Genomic DNA, 15662 nt, shown 5'->3' on the forward strand with positions numbered 1-15662 from the left:
TCTCTCTCTCTCTCTGTGTGTGCGTGTGTGTGTCCGCGTGCATACCATGTATTCTTTACGTTGTGGGGACATAAATCTGTTTACACAGTCACATTGTGGGGACTCACCTTCCTTATGGGGACAAAATGTAGGTCCCCAATATGTCAATCATTCAATTTTACCATGAAGATTGGGGTTAAGGTTAGGATAAGTCAGTGCAACAAGAGAAAAGAGGTAGAAAGACTACATCTCTTGACATCAGTGAGGTCAGGAATGATAAACTATCTACAGCCTACTCTCTTACATCACACATGCTCACATCCCACTTCTTTTCCTGCACTAACACGCACCCGTATGAGAGGCACATGCAGACTGACCTGCCCAGCACTGATGTCCCATTTGTCCTTGTTGAAAGCCATGGTCACAGATGGTCCAAACACTCCCTTGTGTAAGGAAGCTTCCAGAAGCAACATAATTTAATAGAGTGGCTAAGTAGATTTATTGTGTCCCAGTGGGTGAGTTTGTAGAAAAAAGGATCACAATAGAGAGACATCAGTCATGCTGGCCTAGATAAAATGCACCATTGATAATCAATACATTTATCCAATCATCTACTCCTGCCCACTCAATAGTTTCCTAAAGAGTCATTTAGAGCTCTTGGATGCAGAACAGACATTTCATTTTGTTTTTTTCTTTGTTTGAAATGAGCAAATTTTGATCTTAGTCATGGCTTTTTGTTAAATAGAAGAGTTTGTACATTTTTGTGTCTTTGTACTCATTCTGCTCTTGAAATAATGTCTCTTTATCCAGTTTTGGCTTTAATCTCCCACACAGAGAGGTGAGATGGCAGTGAGGCAGGTTCAAGAGTTCATGTTTTAAAAAAAAATGCTTGCACAAATGCTGCATCCCATCCTTTATTTCATTCTCTCCAGGAGACAGACAAAAATGGTTTCTATGGTGACAGCTATTTTTGGGATAGTCTCTATGGCAACTGCCTTATATGCTTAGCAAACACAGGAGGGTTGAAACAGTGGGGTGCCCAGTATGGGGTCAAGGTGTGTCCTTTCGTATACCGCAGGCAGCACAGATAACTACAGCTGCTGATTTGATGATGCAGCACCGCACACAGTGTGGCTGACTCCTCACTGACATTAAGAACAGCGGATCCATTGAAGAACAACTCTTTAACAAAGACCACCAACACCCACACATTTAGAGTGCCTACAGTTACATAGTCCCATGAGTATTAGCAAAGTGTGCCCTGGTCTTTCAGATTTTTGGCTCATTAGAGTTATACAAACAAATTAACAAACAAGCAAAGCAGCTCACTGTGCAGAAACATAGCCTGCAGTGTTTGGTCTGCAGAGCAGTGAATCTATTGCTAATGAATATGGATATATGTTATGGCAGAGTGAACAGAGCCCTGCAAGCAGAGCAGTAGGCCACTGTGCTCACTCTCTTTGCTGTCCAGTTCACAGAGGTAAATGTAAACCAGTTTAAACACATCATACACATAGCACAAGTCTGCCTTCTTTGATGTAATATGGATTGAGTTAAAGGAAGGTCAAATAGCGAGCTATAAACAGCCAAAATGGTCTGATACTGTCAAACACATGATCAGACAGATTAAACACATGCCGAATCAGGGTACACTGGAAATGAAATGTGCATGTGCTTGTTTTAGTGGATGTGTTGACTGGTGATGTTGCCAGCTGCAGTGACTCAGCAAAAAACATCATACTGCTGAGGAAGGAAAATGGAGCAACTTGGAAACAGCCACGATGAAGATGGAGAGATTAATGTGCACAATAATTTTGGCCTGTGGCAATAACAGCACTCACACATTACACTGTGGAGACACAGTGTGAGCAAGAGAGTGCAAACAAGCTAATGAAACAGAGACAGACAGTAGGATGAGAATTAAGTTTATTTGTTTCAGTCTGTCATGATTAATGCTTAATTAATGCTTACTGAATAATCTTAATTAGCCTACTGGTACATGGATAAGTAGTATGCAAATGTAAATTTGACCTTGATGTTTGGTATTTTATGAAGTTTGCATTCAGTGAAGTGTTTCTTTACAGAAAAACTCGGTTGTTGGGTTGTCTCTTCAGAATTTACATTTTAAACAATTTCAGTAAAAAAAAGGATGTCAAAATATGGCAGAAAGAAATGATTGAAAGTTAGGGATGACAGCAATAAGAATTGATTTTCTGAGATTGAACCCCAAAGTGCAATTTGCTTCAGTCTATCTATCTATCTATCTAGAATATTTAGGCTATGTGTTACCACTTATGTTCTCTACTGTTACCATTCATTATTTTTACAATTTATTTCCCTGTGCTCTTGTTAGTGTAGGCCTCTAAACACAAAGCTATGATTTAATTTTCGACGTCATAAGCTGTAACTCAGAAGGAGGCTGCAAGAGGAAGTGGCAATGAAAAGCTGTGAAATACAACACGCACACATGCCTTGATGGTTTACTATGCAGGCTGCCACCATGTGTCTTAACAATGAGTGGTCTGCCAGTAGAAGCCTGAGACACAACAATATTGCAGTCATTTTGTGATGTCTGAGTGGAGTGGTGGATTTCACGTCGCCTACCATGACGCTGCGCGTGCACGATGGATGAGTTTGATCCCTGCCTGACACGCTCCATCATTTTCATTCATTAAACCCATCAAGGACTTAGATGTAGATGTTAGTGGGTTTACAAGGTCAGAGATTTCCTGAAACTGTCAATACTGAGGTTCCCGATGTTGAACCATACTGTTTTCTGTCATACTCAGTACTACACGATGCCAGCACGTTCCCTTTTCCATTCATTCATCTCTGGGACGCTGGGTTTTTCTCTAGGAGTGCTGAGCAAAAGGCGCCATCTCCTGGCAAAAGTATCACAGCACATTTGGCTACAGTGACCAGTTAGAAAAGGTGTTTACACGAGAAGACAATTTGTCACATCCTTTTTGAGCTTTGGCTTAATTCATAATCAGAATTACTTAAACAAAAAAAGTGGTGGAGAGCAAAGAAAGGGTAGTAAAACAAAGTGTAATTAAACTTTGAATGCATTTATTCTTATTATAATTTAATTGTTGTTATATGATTTATTATGTCTCCAAACTGTCATTAATTGTTAAATTATAATCATGAGTATCATTCTTTTTTGTGATTGAAGGATTGATTTTTTCTCTGCCTTCAAATTAATTTCCTAGGAGATATCTTTTCATGATGGTTGAATTCAGCTCAGAGGACTTTCATTATGCAAACCTATTTGTCATTTATAGTACATTCAGTGAATAAAAGTATTAAAATAACTGAAAAAAAAAAGTTTTCCCTTGTTCATTTGTACATGTGTATGAAACAGACTATATGCATTCAGACAATTACTCAAAAAAAAAAAAGAGAAATATTGCAGCGATGGATAATAATAAGGCCAAGGTTTGCAATGTTGTATCATTGTTGTAAAAACTCAGAATTTTTACCAAATAATATAACCAATTGCAATTTTGCATGCACTTGCTGTGGGGCACCACCCTGCGGAAAGTTGTGATGCATTCATGCTGAAACAGTTTCAAACCCTAGTTACCATTAAAATTGTTTAATTGCGTGATGACTATACCTCTGTGATAAAAACATGAAGATAACTATAGGCTACTTAATCATTTGGCACACAGAGGCCAATTAATTGTTTTGCCTGCAGAGCAGTATGCATGGCTCTGCATCACATTTTGACCACTGTTAGAGCACCCTAGAGGGCACTTTATCACATTTCATGCATACTGGGCCAACATAGGGGGCACTTTTCTCTACCAAAGGCGCAACCAAGAGGACAGTTGTAAGTCAGTCAGTCAGTTGTAAGTTGTTGTTTTTTTTAATTCAAACAATTAGTCAATGATTGGTGAGCTCCAAGTGTAAAAGCTGTGATTTGATGATTTCTGTTAGAGAGAATTAAGTCGACTGGGGTCGATTTTTGGCAACAGTTCAGTGAGCGTTGCACAGGTCTTGGTCTTCCACATCAGATAGACAGTTCAAGTTAAATCACCACTCTTTGAGTGTACTGTTTACCCTACTCAGAGTATGGCAGAGGAATGAGTGGATGGGTATTTAGCAATGCTGTGCAACAACTTGTTGCACAGCCCTCTGCAGTTGAAGTAAATACAGGACCCAGCCAATAATACAGAATGTAGGATAACATTTACTTTAAATGTAAATATGTGTGGGATAATCTACATCTGGAATATAATTCTGAAACATAAATGTGGCACTTGGCAAACTAAATATTGAGATAGATGATTTAATATTTAAAAAGGTGCTGCAGGGTGGCGGTCAATATAGAAGTTTTTGGACGGAACCCCCTTCTATCAAACAGATCTCTCACAATGTGTTGTTGCTGACAGTCAGTTCTCGAAAAAAGATAATTTTCTCCGGATTTGTCTGTCTGAAAAATGCAACTTCAGTGTCAGAATGTTAGAGTCAGATATGTGGCTTGTGATAAATTGGTCCAATGTTTATTTAGTCGACTATGGGGCGAAAAACTCGGTCATAATCTGTGCTGCCGTTCACTTCCCCCTTTAGAGGGAATATATTCAAGACCTGTCGCGATACTTTCCTAAAGGGGCGGCCAGGTGCGAAACCCACGTGATACGGATACAGGAAGTGATTCTTAATGGCGCCAAGAGACGGTTGAGAAAGATGGCCCATTTTTTCCGGCGAAATGGCGTCATATCCGATGTTGCTTTTTTAAATCTCGTTTTCATTCAAGTTACGTTCAGTTATGGAACAACTTGGTAAGTAACATTATTTTCAATTTCCTTGTCATATCTGTGTGTATTGAAGCTCTGTTGTAATTCCCAAAGTTGATAGATAGTTTTTACTAAAATAAAGCCTATCCAACAGGACACAGCGCATGATTCGCCCACAAATAACAGCTAAGTGACATGGTGAAGAGTTAACAATATGATAAAACAAACAGAAAATCACAAGGGAAAGTACATAAATGAAATTAATTCAGGACTGAAAGGAAAGAAAACATATGTCTTACAAACTCGCCACTAGTCTAGACCAGGAAGAGCTGCCAGTGCCACAAAAATCATCATATCGACATGATGTGAGTCAGTATTTATGTTTTCAAGCTCATAATTTTCACACCATCTTTATAAGCTTTTGTACTGTATCACTGAACCCACTGTTAAATGTTTGCTTGGGCCAGATGTACTTAACCACCACTCTAATTAGTTCTTGTTGGGGGTTTAATGTCTGTGAAATTTCCTCTGTTAACATTAGTTCATTTTTAACTTTATATTTCTTTCTTCCATCTGCAGAGGGAACCAGAACTACTTTTGTCAGTGACTTTGGAAGTGCATTGGATGAAAGAAGTAGAGGTGCATTCAAAGTCCATGCCAGTAAAGGTAAGTATTTTATCCTGACTGCATGGTGACCAACCTTTGTCTGAATTTGATACTAGAAATTCTGATGTTAATTTAATAATCTGATTTTCAATGACAATACCAATGCAGCTTGCTGTGGGTTTTCTAGGTTGTTCAGAAGGATAAGGATTCATTCATATCAAGCTACATATCCCGTGAGCAGAAAGTACAGTACACTGGACACAGTCTGATGTTTTTGTCTTCTCTTCTTAGGTTTCTTTACTTCCTGAGAGAACACACTTGCTTGTGGATAATGCTGGACCTACCTGAAGAACATTTTTTGCTCATCCTTCAGAACTACTGTCATGGTGAGTGAATGAGGTTCGATTCTGTTTTATACAACAACTAAGAACAAATGTACATTGAACACACTCGTGAGAATAAAACCCAAGATGCGGATTAATGTAAATTAATTTCAGTCGTTTTATGACATAACCGCTGAAACACTGTGCTAATATCCGTCCACCTTGAAAGGATAATGTTACTGCATTATTAGTATGATGTTCATGTAACTCAGTGCTCACTTTGATGTTGCTGGAGTTCAGTGTGTTGACGGTGAAACGGTGAATAACTAACATGGACTTTGCAGTTTTTTTGGCTACATCGCTGAATTATTAAGACATAACTGACACTGATTACATTTTAGGATTTGCAGTTGATAATTAGATTTAGGATTTAGACATGTTGTTTATATTTGAAACAACTATGTGGAGACATTTCTGACTGCTGTGCTGTGACACACAACAGTGGAATCCATTGCTGTGTTGTACAACCTGAGGGATTGGTTGGATGATTGAATAAAGGCGTTACCATGAGGAGATGGTGGAGCTGTTGGCCATCTGGTTGTACTGAAGCTAGAATACTTCATATTATGAAGTGACAAACAGCTGGAAGGCACAATAGTTGATGATTGTTTACAGCTTGGAGCCTGAATGCCAGTTATCCTAACCATTGTAATTCAATGTTTCTTCCTATGCAACAGTGTTTCTCAAGTGTAATGCAACATATGACATTGGTAACTTTCTCATAAGAATATTGGCAGTACACTGCACTGCACTGTAGTGCTGTTTTTATGGCATTTAATATTTTTATAATCTGTACATAATATACGTATACATATTTGATTTTTTTGAATTTTATTTTGCATCCTGTATACCTTTTATCTTTACCCGTCTGTGCCACTGTTTTTTCTGTTTTTACTTTTTTAATACTTGCTGGCTGTAACAACTTAATTTCCCCGGTGTGCGATCAACAAAAATCTTATCCAACCATAGGTTACATCCAATTTCAAGCCATAGTTTCCACAGCCCAGCTGCCTGCTGTGCTGTGTTGTTGATCAGGACCAGATAAATTCCGTGACACTGTGTAGTGGTGTGGTTTTTGACATTCCACACATGAAATTGACATTTACCAGCAACCTGTCCAATGAAACAGTTTGGACTAATACTGTAAGGTTTGTGTGATTCAGTGAAGTTCATGCCCAGTTTAGAAGGATACTGGAGAGTACGTGCCATCAAAATGTCATTGTTGCCCACGATCTGTGTTATGTGTGATAAGAGATGTCTCATGGAGCGAGGGGAGTTTTTCAAGAGTTCTGCAGCCTCCTCATTTCATCCTCCCCACTCCACAATAAGGGATAGTTTATTTTTATGTCTTATTATTTATTCATCCATTTATATGATTTTTGTTTTGTGAGTATAAAGGGACTCCAACTAGCATTTTTTGTACAACTCTGTGTTGTAGCATGATATATAAATAAACATTGTACCTTAGCTACAGTATGATATACATTTATTTTACCATTTTCCTGGCTGAATTTTATGCCGTGGATTACATTTTGGTGTTGAGTGGGTCTGTCTTTTTTAGTTGAGATGAGAGAAACAATTTGCAGGCAATACTGACCTAATTTATTGACACTGAGTATTATGTTTACTTGTATACACAACTGTTGTTAAGGATTAAGCAGAAAGACCAAAAAGAAATATTTAGCAATGTGTCACACTTCCCATGGCGGTCTGTGTTTTACTCAGTATTTAGCATTTTGTGACGTCTTACAACCCTGAAATTGTAAAGTCTTGTATTTTTGTAGAACAAGCCTTTCAGTGCCATGTCATTATGCTATCGTCTCTGTCCATGGTCCTGAAACAGCGAACGCAACGAGAAATTTCTTTTCCCTCTTTTAGCCCTTTTTTTTTTTTTTTTTAAATTTGTGCTACACTATTACTACTACTACTACTACTACTACTACTATGACTAATAATAATAATGTAATTGTTTAATTGTCCCCTCAGTGATGCATAAATCGTGAAGCTTTTGAAACAAAAAATTAAGAAAGCTTCAAGTGAGCTATACCTGCTGATGTGCAGCATTTTATAATAAGAAAATCAGATAAGACTTTTGGAAACATAAATTTGTTTGTGTTTAGATGTCATCCATAGATTCATCATCATCATCATCATCATCATCATCATCATTATCATACATCAGTCCTGTAGATTTCCATATTTTCGCTCCATGATATCTAAAGATTTGTAATTGCATTAATTGCATTAGCTGTGTTAGTTTGTGCATCTACCTACCCTGGCTTCAGGTCATCTTTTCTCCTTGTGTGAAATTGTTTTTTGTACTTTGACAAATGCATATAAGAAACAAAACTGTTGACATAATTCTTTAGTGATACCTACTAAGATAACGAATAACCATCTGTAGTTTACGTGTGGTGCTGAAATGTGCTTTTTCTAGCATGCTTTCTGAGCCCAAGCCGAATAATAATATATTCAGCAGCTACTGATTTATCTTTGTAGATTAGATTGTGGCGTTTATATGGTACACAGTGAAAGTGGGTGAAGATAAGGCGGGTTTATACTTTGTCGTGCATGCAGAAGCATGCTGTACAAAGACGACTCATGGTGCCGCTGTAGGCTAGCACAAAAGTGGAACAGACATCTCCACCCACTGCGCCTGCATTAAAATCGGTCGAAATTTCTCAAAACCTCTTCTTTCCACGACTGTTTTTCATTGCGTTGGTAGTCGCAGAATAGTGGATCATTGACTCTGTTTTGGGATTACATTATTTTTGTTCTGGACAGTAATTTGTACCAGCCGTAGACGTGTTATTTTTATTTTTATTTTTCAAAGGATGGGAGACAAAGGATTTTCAGCGCTTCGTCCGATCTGCTTCTTCGCTTCCTTTCTTGTATCGCTGCACATCGTTAATGGAGACCTGAGTTATTCTGTTCCAGAAGAGATGAAACGCGAGTCTGTTATTGGAAATATAGCCAAAGATCTCGGTCTTGATCTGAGGTCCTTGTCTTCCCGAAAGGCCCGTGTTGATTTTGAGGGGACTCGTAAGCGTTACTGTGACATTAATCTGAGTAGCGGAGATTTGATCACATCGGAGAGAATTGACCGAGAAAACCTTTGTGGCAAGAAACCTTCATGTGTTTTAAAAGTAGATCTGGTGTTAGAAAATCCTTTGGAGCTTCATCGACTAAGTCTTCATATTCAAGACGTAAATGACAACTCGCCAAAATTCAAAAAGAATTTAATTGAAATGGAAATCAGTGAGTCCGCAGACAAAGGTAACCGCTTCTCTATCGAGGAGGCCCATGACGCAGATATCGGTCAAAATGCAGTTCAAAGGTACAGCCTTCAAAAGAATGACAACTTTATTCTCACTGTTGACAGCAACAAGGTTGAACTCGTGTTGGAAAATACACTTGACAGAGAGAAACAAAAAGAGTTGAATTTGCTTCTCACAGCTTTAGATGGTGGCTCTCCTCAGAGATCAGGTACAGTCGTCATACACGTCACTGTGCTGGATGCTAATGATAACGCCCCAGTGTTCAGCCAGGCCGTTTATAAAGCCAGTCTGCCTGAAAACTCACCTCCAGAGAGCATAGTGATTACTGTTAGTGCTACAGACGCAGATGAAGGAGTGAATGGAGATGTGACGTATGACTTCGGCCATGTATCTGATGACGATGTGAATGTTTTCTCTATTGATCCCAAAACGGGAGAAATTAGAGTAAGTGGTGTGATTGATTTTGAAGACAGTAGTTCTTTTGAAATGAGAGTTGAAGCTAAAGATGGTTTAGGACTAACATCGTACGCCAAAGTAATAATAGATGTTACTGATGTCAATGACAATGCTCCAGTGATATATCTGAAATCTCTGTCTAATCCCATACCTGAGAACGTGTCACCTGGTACAGAGGTGGGCCTCATTAACGCGCAGGATCGAGACTCTGAGAGTAACGGAAGAGTTCGCTGCTCTATTCAGCAAAACGTCCCTTTTAAGTTGGTTCCTTCCATCAAAAACTATTATTCTCTGGTGAGCACAGGACAGCTGGACCGCGAACTCGTGTCTGATTACAACATCACAATCACTGCCACTGACGAGGGCTCTCCACCTCTGTCCTCCTCTAAAAGTGTTCAGTTATCTGTAGCAGACATCAACGACAACCCACCTGTGTTTGAGGAGCAGTCGTACAGCGCATATGTGAGTGAAAATAACAAACCTGGCTCCACTTTATGTTCCGTTACTGCTCGAGACCCCGACTGGAGACAGAACGGCACAGTGATTTATTCTCTGTTAGCTGGTGAGGTGAACGGTGCCCCGGTGTCCTCCTATGTGTCTGTGAACGGAGACACGGGGGTGATCCACGCTGTGAGGTCGTTTGATTATGAACAGTTGAGGAGTTTTAAAGTGCACGTGATGGCCAGAGACAACGGTTCTCCTCCTCTGAGCAGCAACGTGACCGTCAGTGTGTTCATATCGGATGTGAATGACAACTGTCCTCAGATCCTGTACCCCGCCCCGGAGGGCAACTCGTTCATGACCGAGCTGGTCCCCAAAGCTGCACACGGAGGCTCTCTGGTGTCCAAAGTGATCGCGGTGGACGCGGACTCCGGCCAGAACGCCTGGCTGTCCTATCATATAGTGAAATCCACTGATCCTGGACTTTTCACTATCGGTGTCCACAGCGGAGAGATCAGGACACAGCGGGACATTTCTGAATCTGACAGCATGAAACAGAACCTGATTGTGTCAGTGAAAGATAACGGACAGCCCTCTCTGTCTGCCACGTGCTCCATGTATTTACTTATTTCTGATAACTTGGCTGAGGTGCCAGAACTGAAGGACATTTCTTATGATGAGAAGAATTCCAAACTGACCTCTTATCTGATCATCGCTCTGGTGTCAGTGTCCACGTTTTTTCTGACGTTCATCATCATCATCCTGGGTGTGAGGTTTTGTCGCAGGAGAAAGCCCAGACTGTTGTTTGATGGAGCAGTCGCCATCCCGAGCGCGTATCTCCCTCCTAATTACGCAGATGTTGACGGCACAGGAACTTTACGCAGCACTTACAATTATGACGCCTACCTGACAACAGGATCTCGAACCAGTGACTTTAAGTTTGTTTCATCTTACAATGACAACACACTGCCTGCTGACCAGACTCTGAGGAAAAGTCCATCAGACTTTGTTGATCCCTTTGAAGATTTAGAATCGTCTGCAGAGGTAGGATTCGTTTAAAGTACTTCGCTCTTCAAAAGTAATTTTAGTTTGTCTGTTTAATTCTTTTAATGTCTCTCTGCTTGCAACACGTCTTTATCTTTCCGACATGTAAAAGTCAATAGTTGGTTGTTAAAGGAAACAGCATAATGGAGGTAAACCTTGGTGTCTTGCTCACTTTTTTTTCCTTCTGTATTTGCCAATATGGGTGTCACTATTTCAGATCCTGCTTCAGAAAGATACACTGTGAATATGACTCCATGCCAAAATATGGTCCTAATATCTTTTTTAACATTTCAGGTTTTTGGTTACTTTCAGTCGTTGTTTCTGGATTATTTGAAGTGGGGGAACTTTGTCGTTTAGCAAAACTAAATTCTTCGCGATCTCAGGGTTGTTTCTTCCTGATCTTTGCCAATTGAACATTTCGGCCTCATTAGAAAATGTATAACTGTAGAATATTAGCTGGACAACATTTTCTCAGTCATCAGCCTTTCACCGATCGTCACATATCACCAAGTGATTTGATTTGTGAGTCAGCAAAACGGTTTAAGTCTCGGAACAGGCCAGTGTGTAGTTTTTTTAAACTTTCCCCCATTCGCATCATTTGAATCGACAATGCAATGCTTTTGTGGCATCATCCTTTCAAATCTCAAAGTATCTGTCCATGGTACTGAAACACTCGTCGGGCGCTCACAGGCACAGCCGCAACTGGGTATATGTATTTGTCCTCAGCCATGTTCCCTGCATTTCAATGAGGGTGATATTAATAGTAAAGGTTTCATGTGTGTGCACTGAAAACGTAAGTTTGCTGTAATTTACGCCTTCATCTCAGCTCAGTTTCATTAAGCAGAGCGGCCATCTATAGTTTTGTATTGCAGAAATATGATACAGTGTTGATGAACGTTACAGTGTTGAACTCTTTATTTACTTATTTATTTATTTATTTTAAACTGCATTGAACTATTTTCCATTCGGAGGACCCGCAGTTAAATTGGACGTGACTGTTATCTCAAAGAGACCTTGGACTTTGTGAAGAATATTTTATTTTACACCAGTGTGAAGATAAAAAACAACAACAACAACAAACAAATGACTCATGGTGTCGCTGTTGGCTGACAGAAAATAGGTTCTCACCACTCCACCCATTACGAGACACAGCAGAGGTTGCAGTTTTTCCAGAGAAACGATTGCATTTCCGACCGTATTTTCTTGTGTACAGCGCTGTGAAGTGTTGGATGATAGAGGTTTTTTTTGGACATCTCTTATTTTGGTTTACCTGAAAGGACAAGTTGTCCGAGCTGAGGAGGCTTTTTATGTCAGGATGGGAGACAAAGGATTTTCAGCACGTCGTCCGATCTTCTGCTTCGCGTGCTTTCTTGTATCGCTGCACCTCGTTAATGGAGACCTAAGTTATTCTGTTCCAGAAGAGATGAAACGTGAGGCTGTCATTGGAAATGTAGCCAAAGATCTCGGTCTTGATCTGAGGACCTTGTCTTCCCGAAAGGCCCGTGTTGATTTTGAGGGGACTCGTAAGCGTTACTGTGACATTAATCTGAGTAGCGGAGATTTGATCACATCGGAGAGAATTGACCGAGAAAGCCTTTGTGGCAAGAAACCCTCGTGTGTTGTGAAAGTAGATCTGGTGTTAGAAAATCCTCTGGAGCTTCATCGACTCAGTCTTCATATTCAAGATGTAAATGACAACTCGCCAAAATTCAGAGAAAATTTGATTGAAATGGAAATCAGTGAGTCCGCAGAGAAAGGCAACCGCTTCTCTATCGAGGAGGCCCATGACGCAGATATTGGTCAAAATGCAGTTCAAAGGTACAGCCTTCAAAAGAATGACAACTTTATTCTCACTGTTGACAGCAACAAGGTTGAACTCGTGTTGGAGAATAAACTTGACCGAGAGAAACAACAAGAGCTGAATTTGCTTCTCACAGCTTTAGATGGTGGCTCTCCTCAGAGATCAGGTACAGTCGTCATACACGTCACTGTGCTGGATGCTAATGATAACGCCCCAGTGTTCAGCCAGGCCGTTTATAAAGCCAGTCTGCCTGAAAACTCTCCTCCAGAGAGCATAGTGATTACTGTTAGTGCTACAGACGCAGATGAAGGAGTGAATGGAGATGTGACATATCACTTCGGCCACGTATCTGATGACGATGTGAATGTTTTCTCTATTGATCCCAAAACGGGAGAAATTAGAGTAAGTGGTGTGATTGATTTTGAAGACAGTAGTTCTTTTGAAATGAGGGTTCAAGCTAAAGATGGTTTAGGACTGACATCGTACGCCAAAGTAATAATAGATGTTACTGATGTCAATGACAATGCTCCAGAGATATATCTAAAATCTCTGTCTAATCCCATACCTGAGAACGTGTCACCTGGGGCAGAGGTGGGCATCATTAACGTGCAGGACAGAGACTCAGAGAGTAACGGAAGAGTTCGCTGCTCCATTCAGCAAAATGTCCCTTTTAAGTTGGTTCCTTCTATTAAAAACTATTATTCTCTGGTGAGCACAGGACAACTGGACCGTGAAGTCGTGTCTGATTACAACATTACAATCACTGCCACTGACGAGGGCTCTCCACCTCTGTCCTCCTCTAAAAGTGTTCAGTTATCTGTAGCAGACATCAACGACAACCCACCTGTGTTTGAGGAGCAGTCGTACAGCGCATATGTGAGTGAAAATAACAAACCTGGCTCCACTTTATGTTCCGTTACTGCTCGAGACCCCGACTGGAGACAGAACGGCACAGTGATTTATTCTCTGTTAGCTGGTGAGGTGGGCGGTGCCCCGGTGTCCTCCTATGTGTCTGTGAACGGAGACACGGGGGTGATCCACGCTGTGAGGTCGTTTGATTATGAACAGTTGAGGAGTTTTAAAGTGCACGTGATGGCCAGAGACAACGGTTCTCCTCCTCTGAGCAGCAACGTGACCGTCAGTGTGTTCATATCGGATGTGAATGACAACTGTCCTCAGATCCTGTACCCCGCCCCGGAGGGCAACTCGTTCATGACCGAGCTGGTCCCCAAAGCTGCACACGGAGGCTCTCTGGTGTCCAAAGTGATCGCGGTGGACGCGGACTCCGGTCAGAACGCCTGGCTGTCCTATCATATAGTGAAATCCACTGATCCCGGGCTTTTCACTATCGGTGTCCACAGCGGAGAGATCAGGACACAGCGGGACATTTCTGAATCTGACAGCATGAAACAGAACCTGATTGTGTCAGTGAAAGATAACGGACAGCCCTCTCTGTCTGCCACGTGCTCCATGTATTTACTTATTTCTGATAACTTGGCTGAGGTGCCAGAACTGAAGGATATTTCTTATGATGAGAAGAATTCCAAACTGACCTCTTATCTGATCATCGCTCTGGTGTCAGTGTCCACCTTTTTTCTGACCTTCATCATCATCATCCTGGGTGTGAGGTTTTGTCGCAGGAGAAAGCCCAGACTGTTGTTTGATGGAGCAGTCGCCATCCCGAGCGCGTATCTCCCTCCAAATTACGCAGATGTTGACGGCACAGGAACTTTACGCAGCACTTACAATTATGACGCCTACCTGACAACAGGATCTCGAACCAGTGACTTCAAGTTTGTGTCATCTTACAATGACAACACACTTCCTGCTGACCAGACTCTGAGGAAAAGTCCATCAGACTTCGCTGATCCGTTCGACGATTTAGAGACATCTGTAGAGGTAGGACCTTTTCACAACTCCACGCTGCTCTCAAATGATTTTTTTTGGCATTTTGTTTATTTATTTATTTATTTTATTTATTTTTTTTTGCCTCAGACGCCTATACTTAATATATGTTTGTTGTTCAAATTTTTATCCTAATACGTAATTCAGCTTGTTGGTTTCCACTAACTGCTATTTGTGTGATATTATCAGTCGGACTTATCCACAGCTGATGTTTTTGGTCGATCAGATGAATCTCCAGAGGACGGGCACATACATGGTTGCATATAACATTAAGCATTGATTGTGACTTTCCAACACTATCCCCATGCACCTCCATTGTCTTCTACAGGTTGAGAATGTAGTTGTGGTAATGGTTCGGCCAGTGTGTGGTTTGCACATCCAGTAATAGATTGTAGTCAAAGAAATTTTCAGGAGTCACTATTTATTGTAATTGTTGTACACAGCTCCTGGCAGTAGTACAGGTTTTTCAGTAAATTCAGAATTAATCTGTAAAAATTACATTTAAACTCAGAATAAGACGATACCAGATTCAAGGAGGAGAGAGAAACGCTTTTAGCAACATCCACTGACCACAAAACACAACAAATCTATCAACAATAACTTAGATTTTTGAAAAGAAAAAAATAAATGAAATAGACCCAGGTTCAATATGTAGTTCCCTTCCACAAAGATATCAAGTTCTCTTCAGAAAAATATTTCTATTAACAGTCTTTCTTTTGTTTTGAACTAGTGAGGTCTTTTCACTCTACTTTTCTGTGTGAAAGTGTGCACCTTCCTTTAGATTTTTTGGAATCACAGTTCTTCATGTTTGGATCCAAGTCGATAACATGACAATATTAAGACGATGCCTGATTCAGTATGATCAGTTTACAGCCTTGCAATACTTCACTAGGCACTGTATCAGCAACAAGAACATCACCGTAATCAAGGCACAATAACACGTCATATCAATAATATAAATACTCCATTCAGTTGAATGGCTGATGGTTAGGACCCAGTCCTTTCACCAGCACGGAAATGCGTCTGA

The 15662-nt window shown here is 40.5% G+C and overlaps 1 protein-coding gene across 1 annotated transcript in view; it reads left to right on the forward strand.

Moving 5' to 3' along the window:
* Positions 1–12080: 12080 nt before the first annotated feature.
* The window catches only part of LOC143325917 (protocadherin gamma-C5-like), a 280430-nt gene continuing 276848 nt past the window's right edge, over positions 12081–15662 (forward strand). Inside the window, exon 1 of the mRNA XM_076739346.1 lies at positions 12081–14629. Within this exon, the coding sequence (XP_076595461.1) occupies positions 12245–14629 (2385 nt within the window). The 5' untranslated portion in view covers positions 12081–12244. The remainder of the gene's footprint in view (positions 14630–15662) is intronic.

The sequence above is a fragment of the Chaetodon auriga genome, chromosome 9, assembly GCF_051107435.1.
Source record: "Chaetodon auriga isolate fChaAug3 chromosome 9, fChaAug3.hap1, whole genome shotgun sequence".
NCBI lineage: Eukaryota > Metazoa > Chordata > Actinopteri > Chaetodontiformes > Chaetodontidae > Chaetodon > Chaetodon auriga.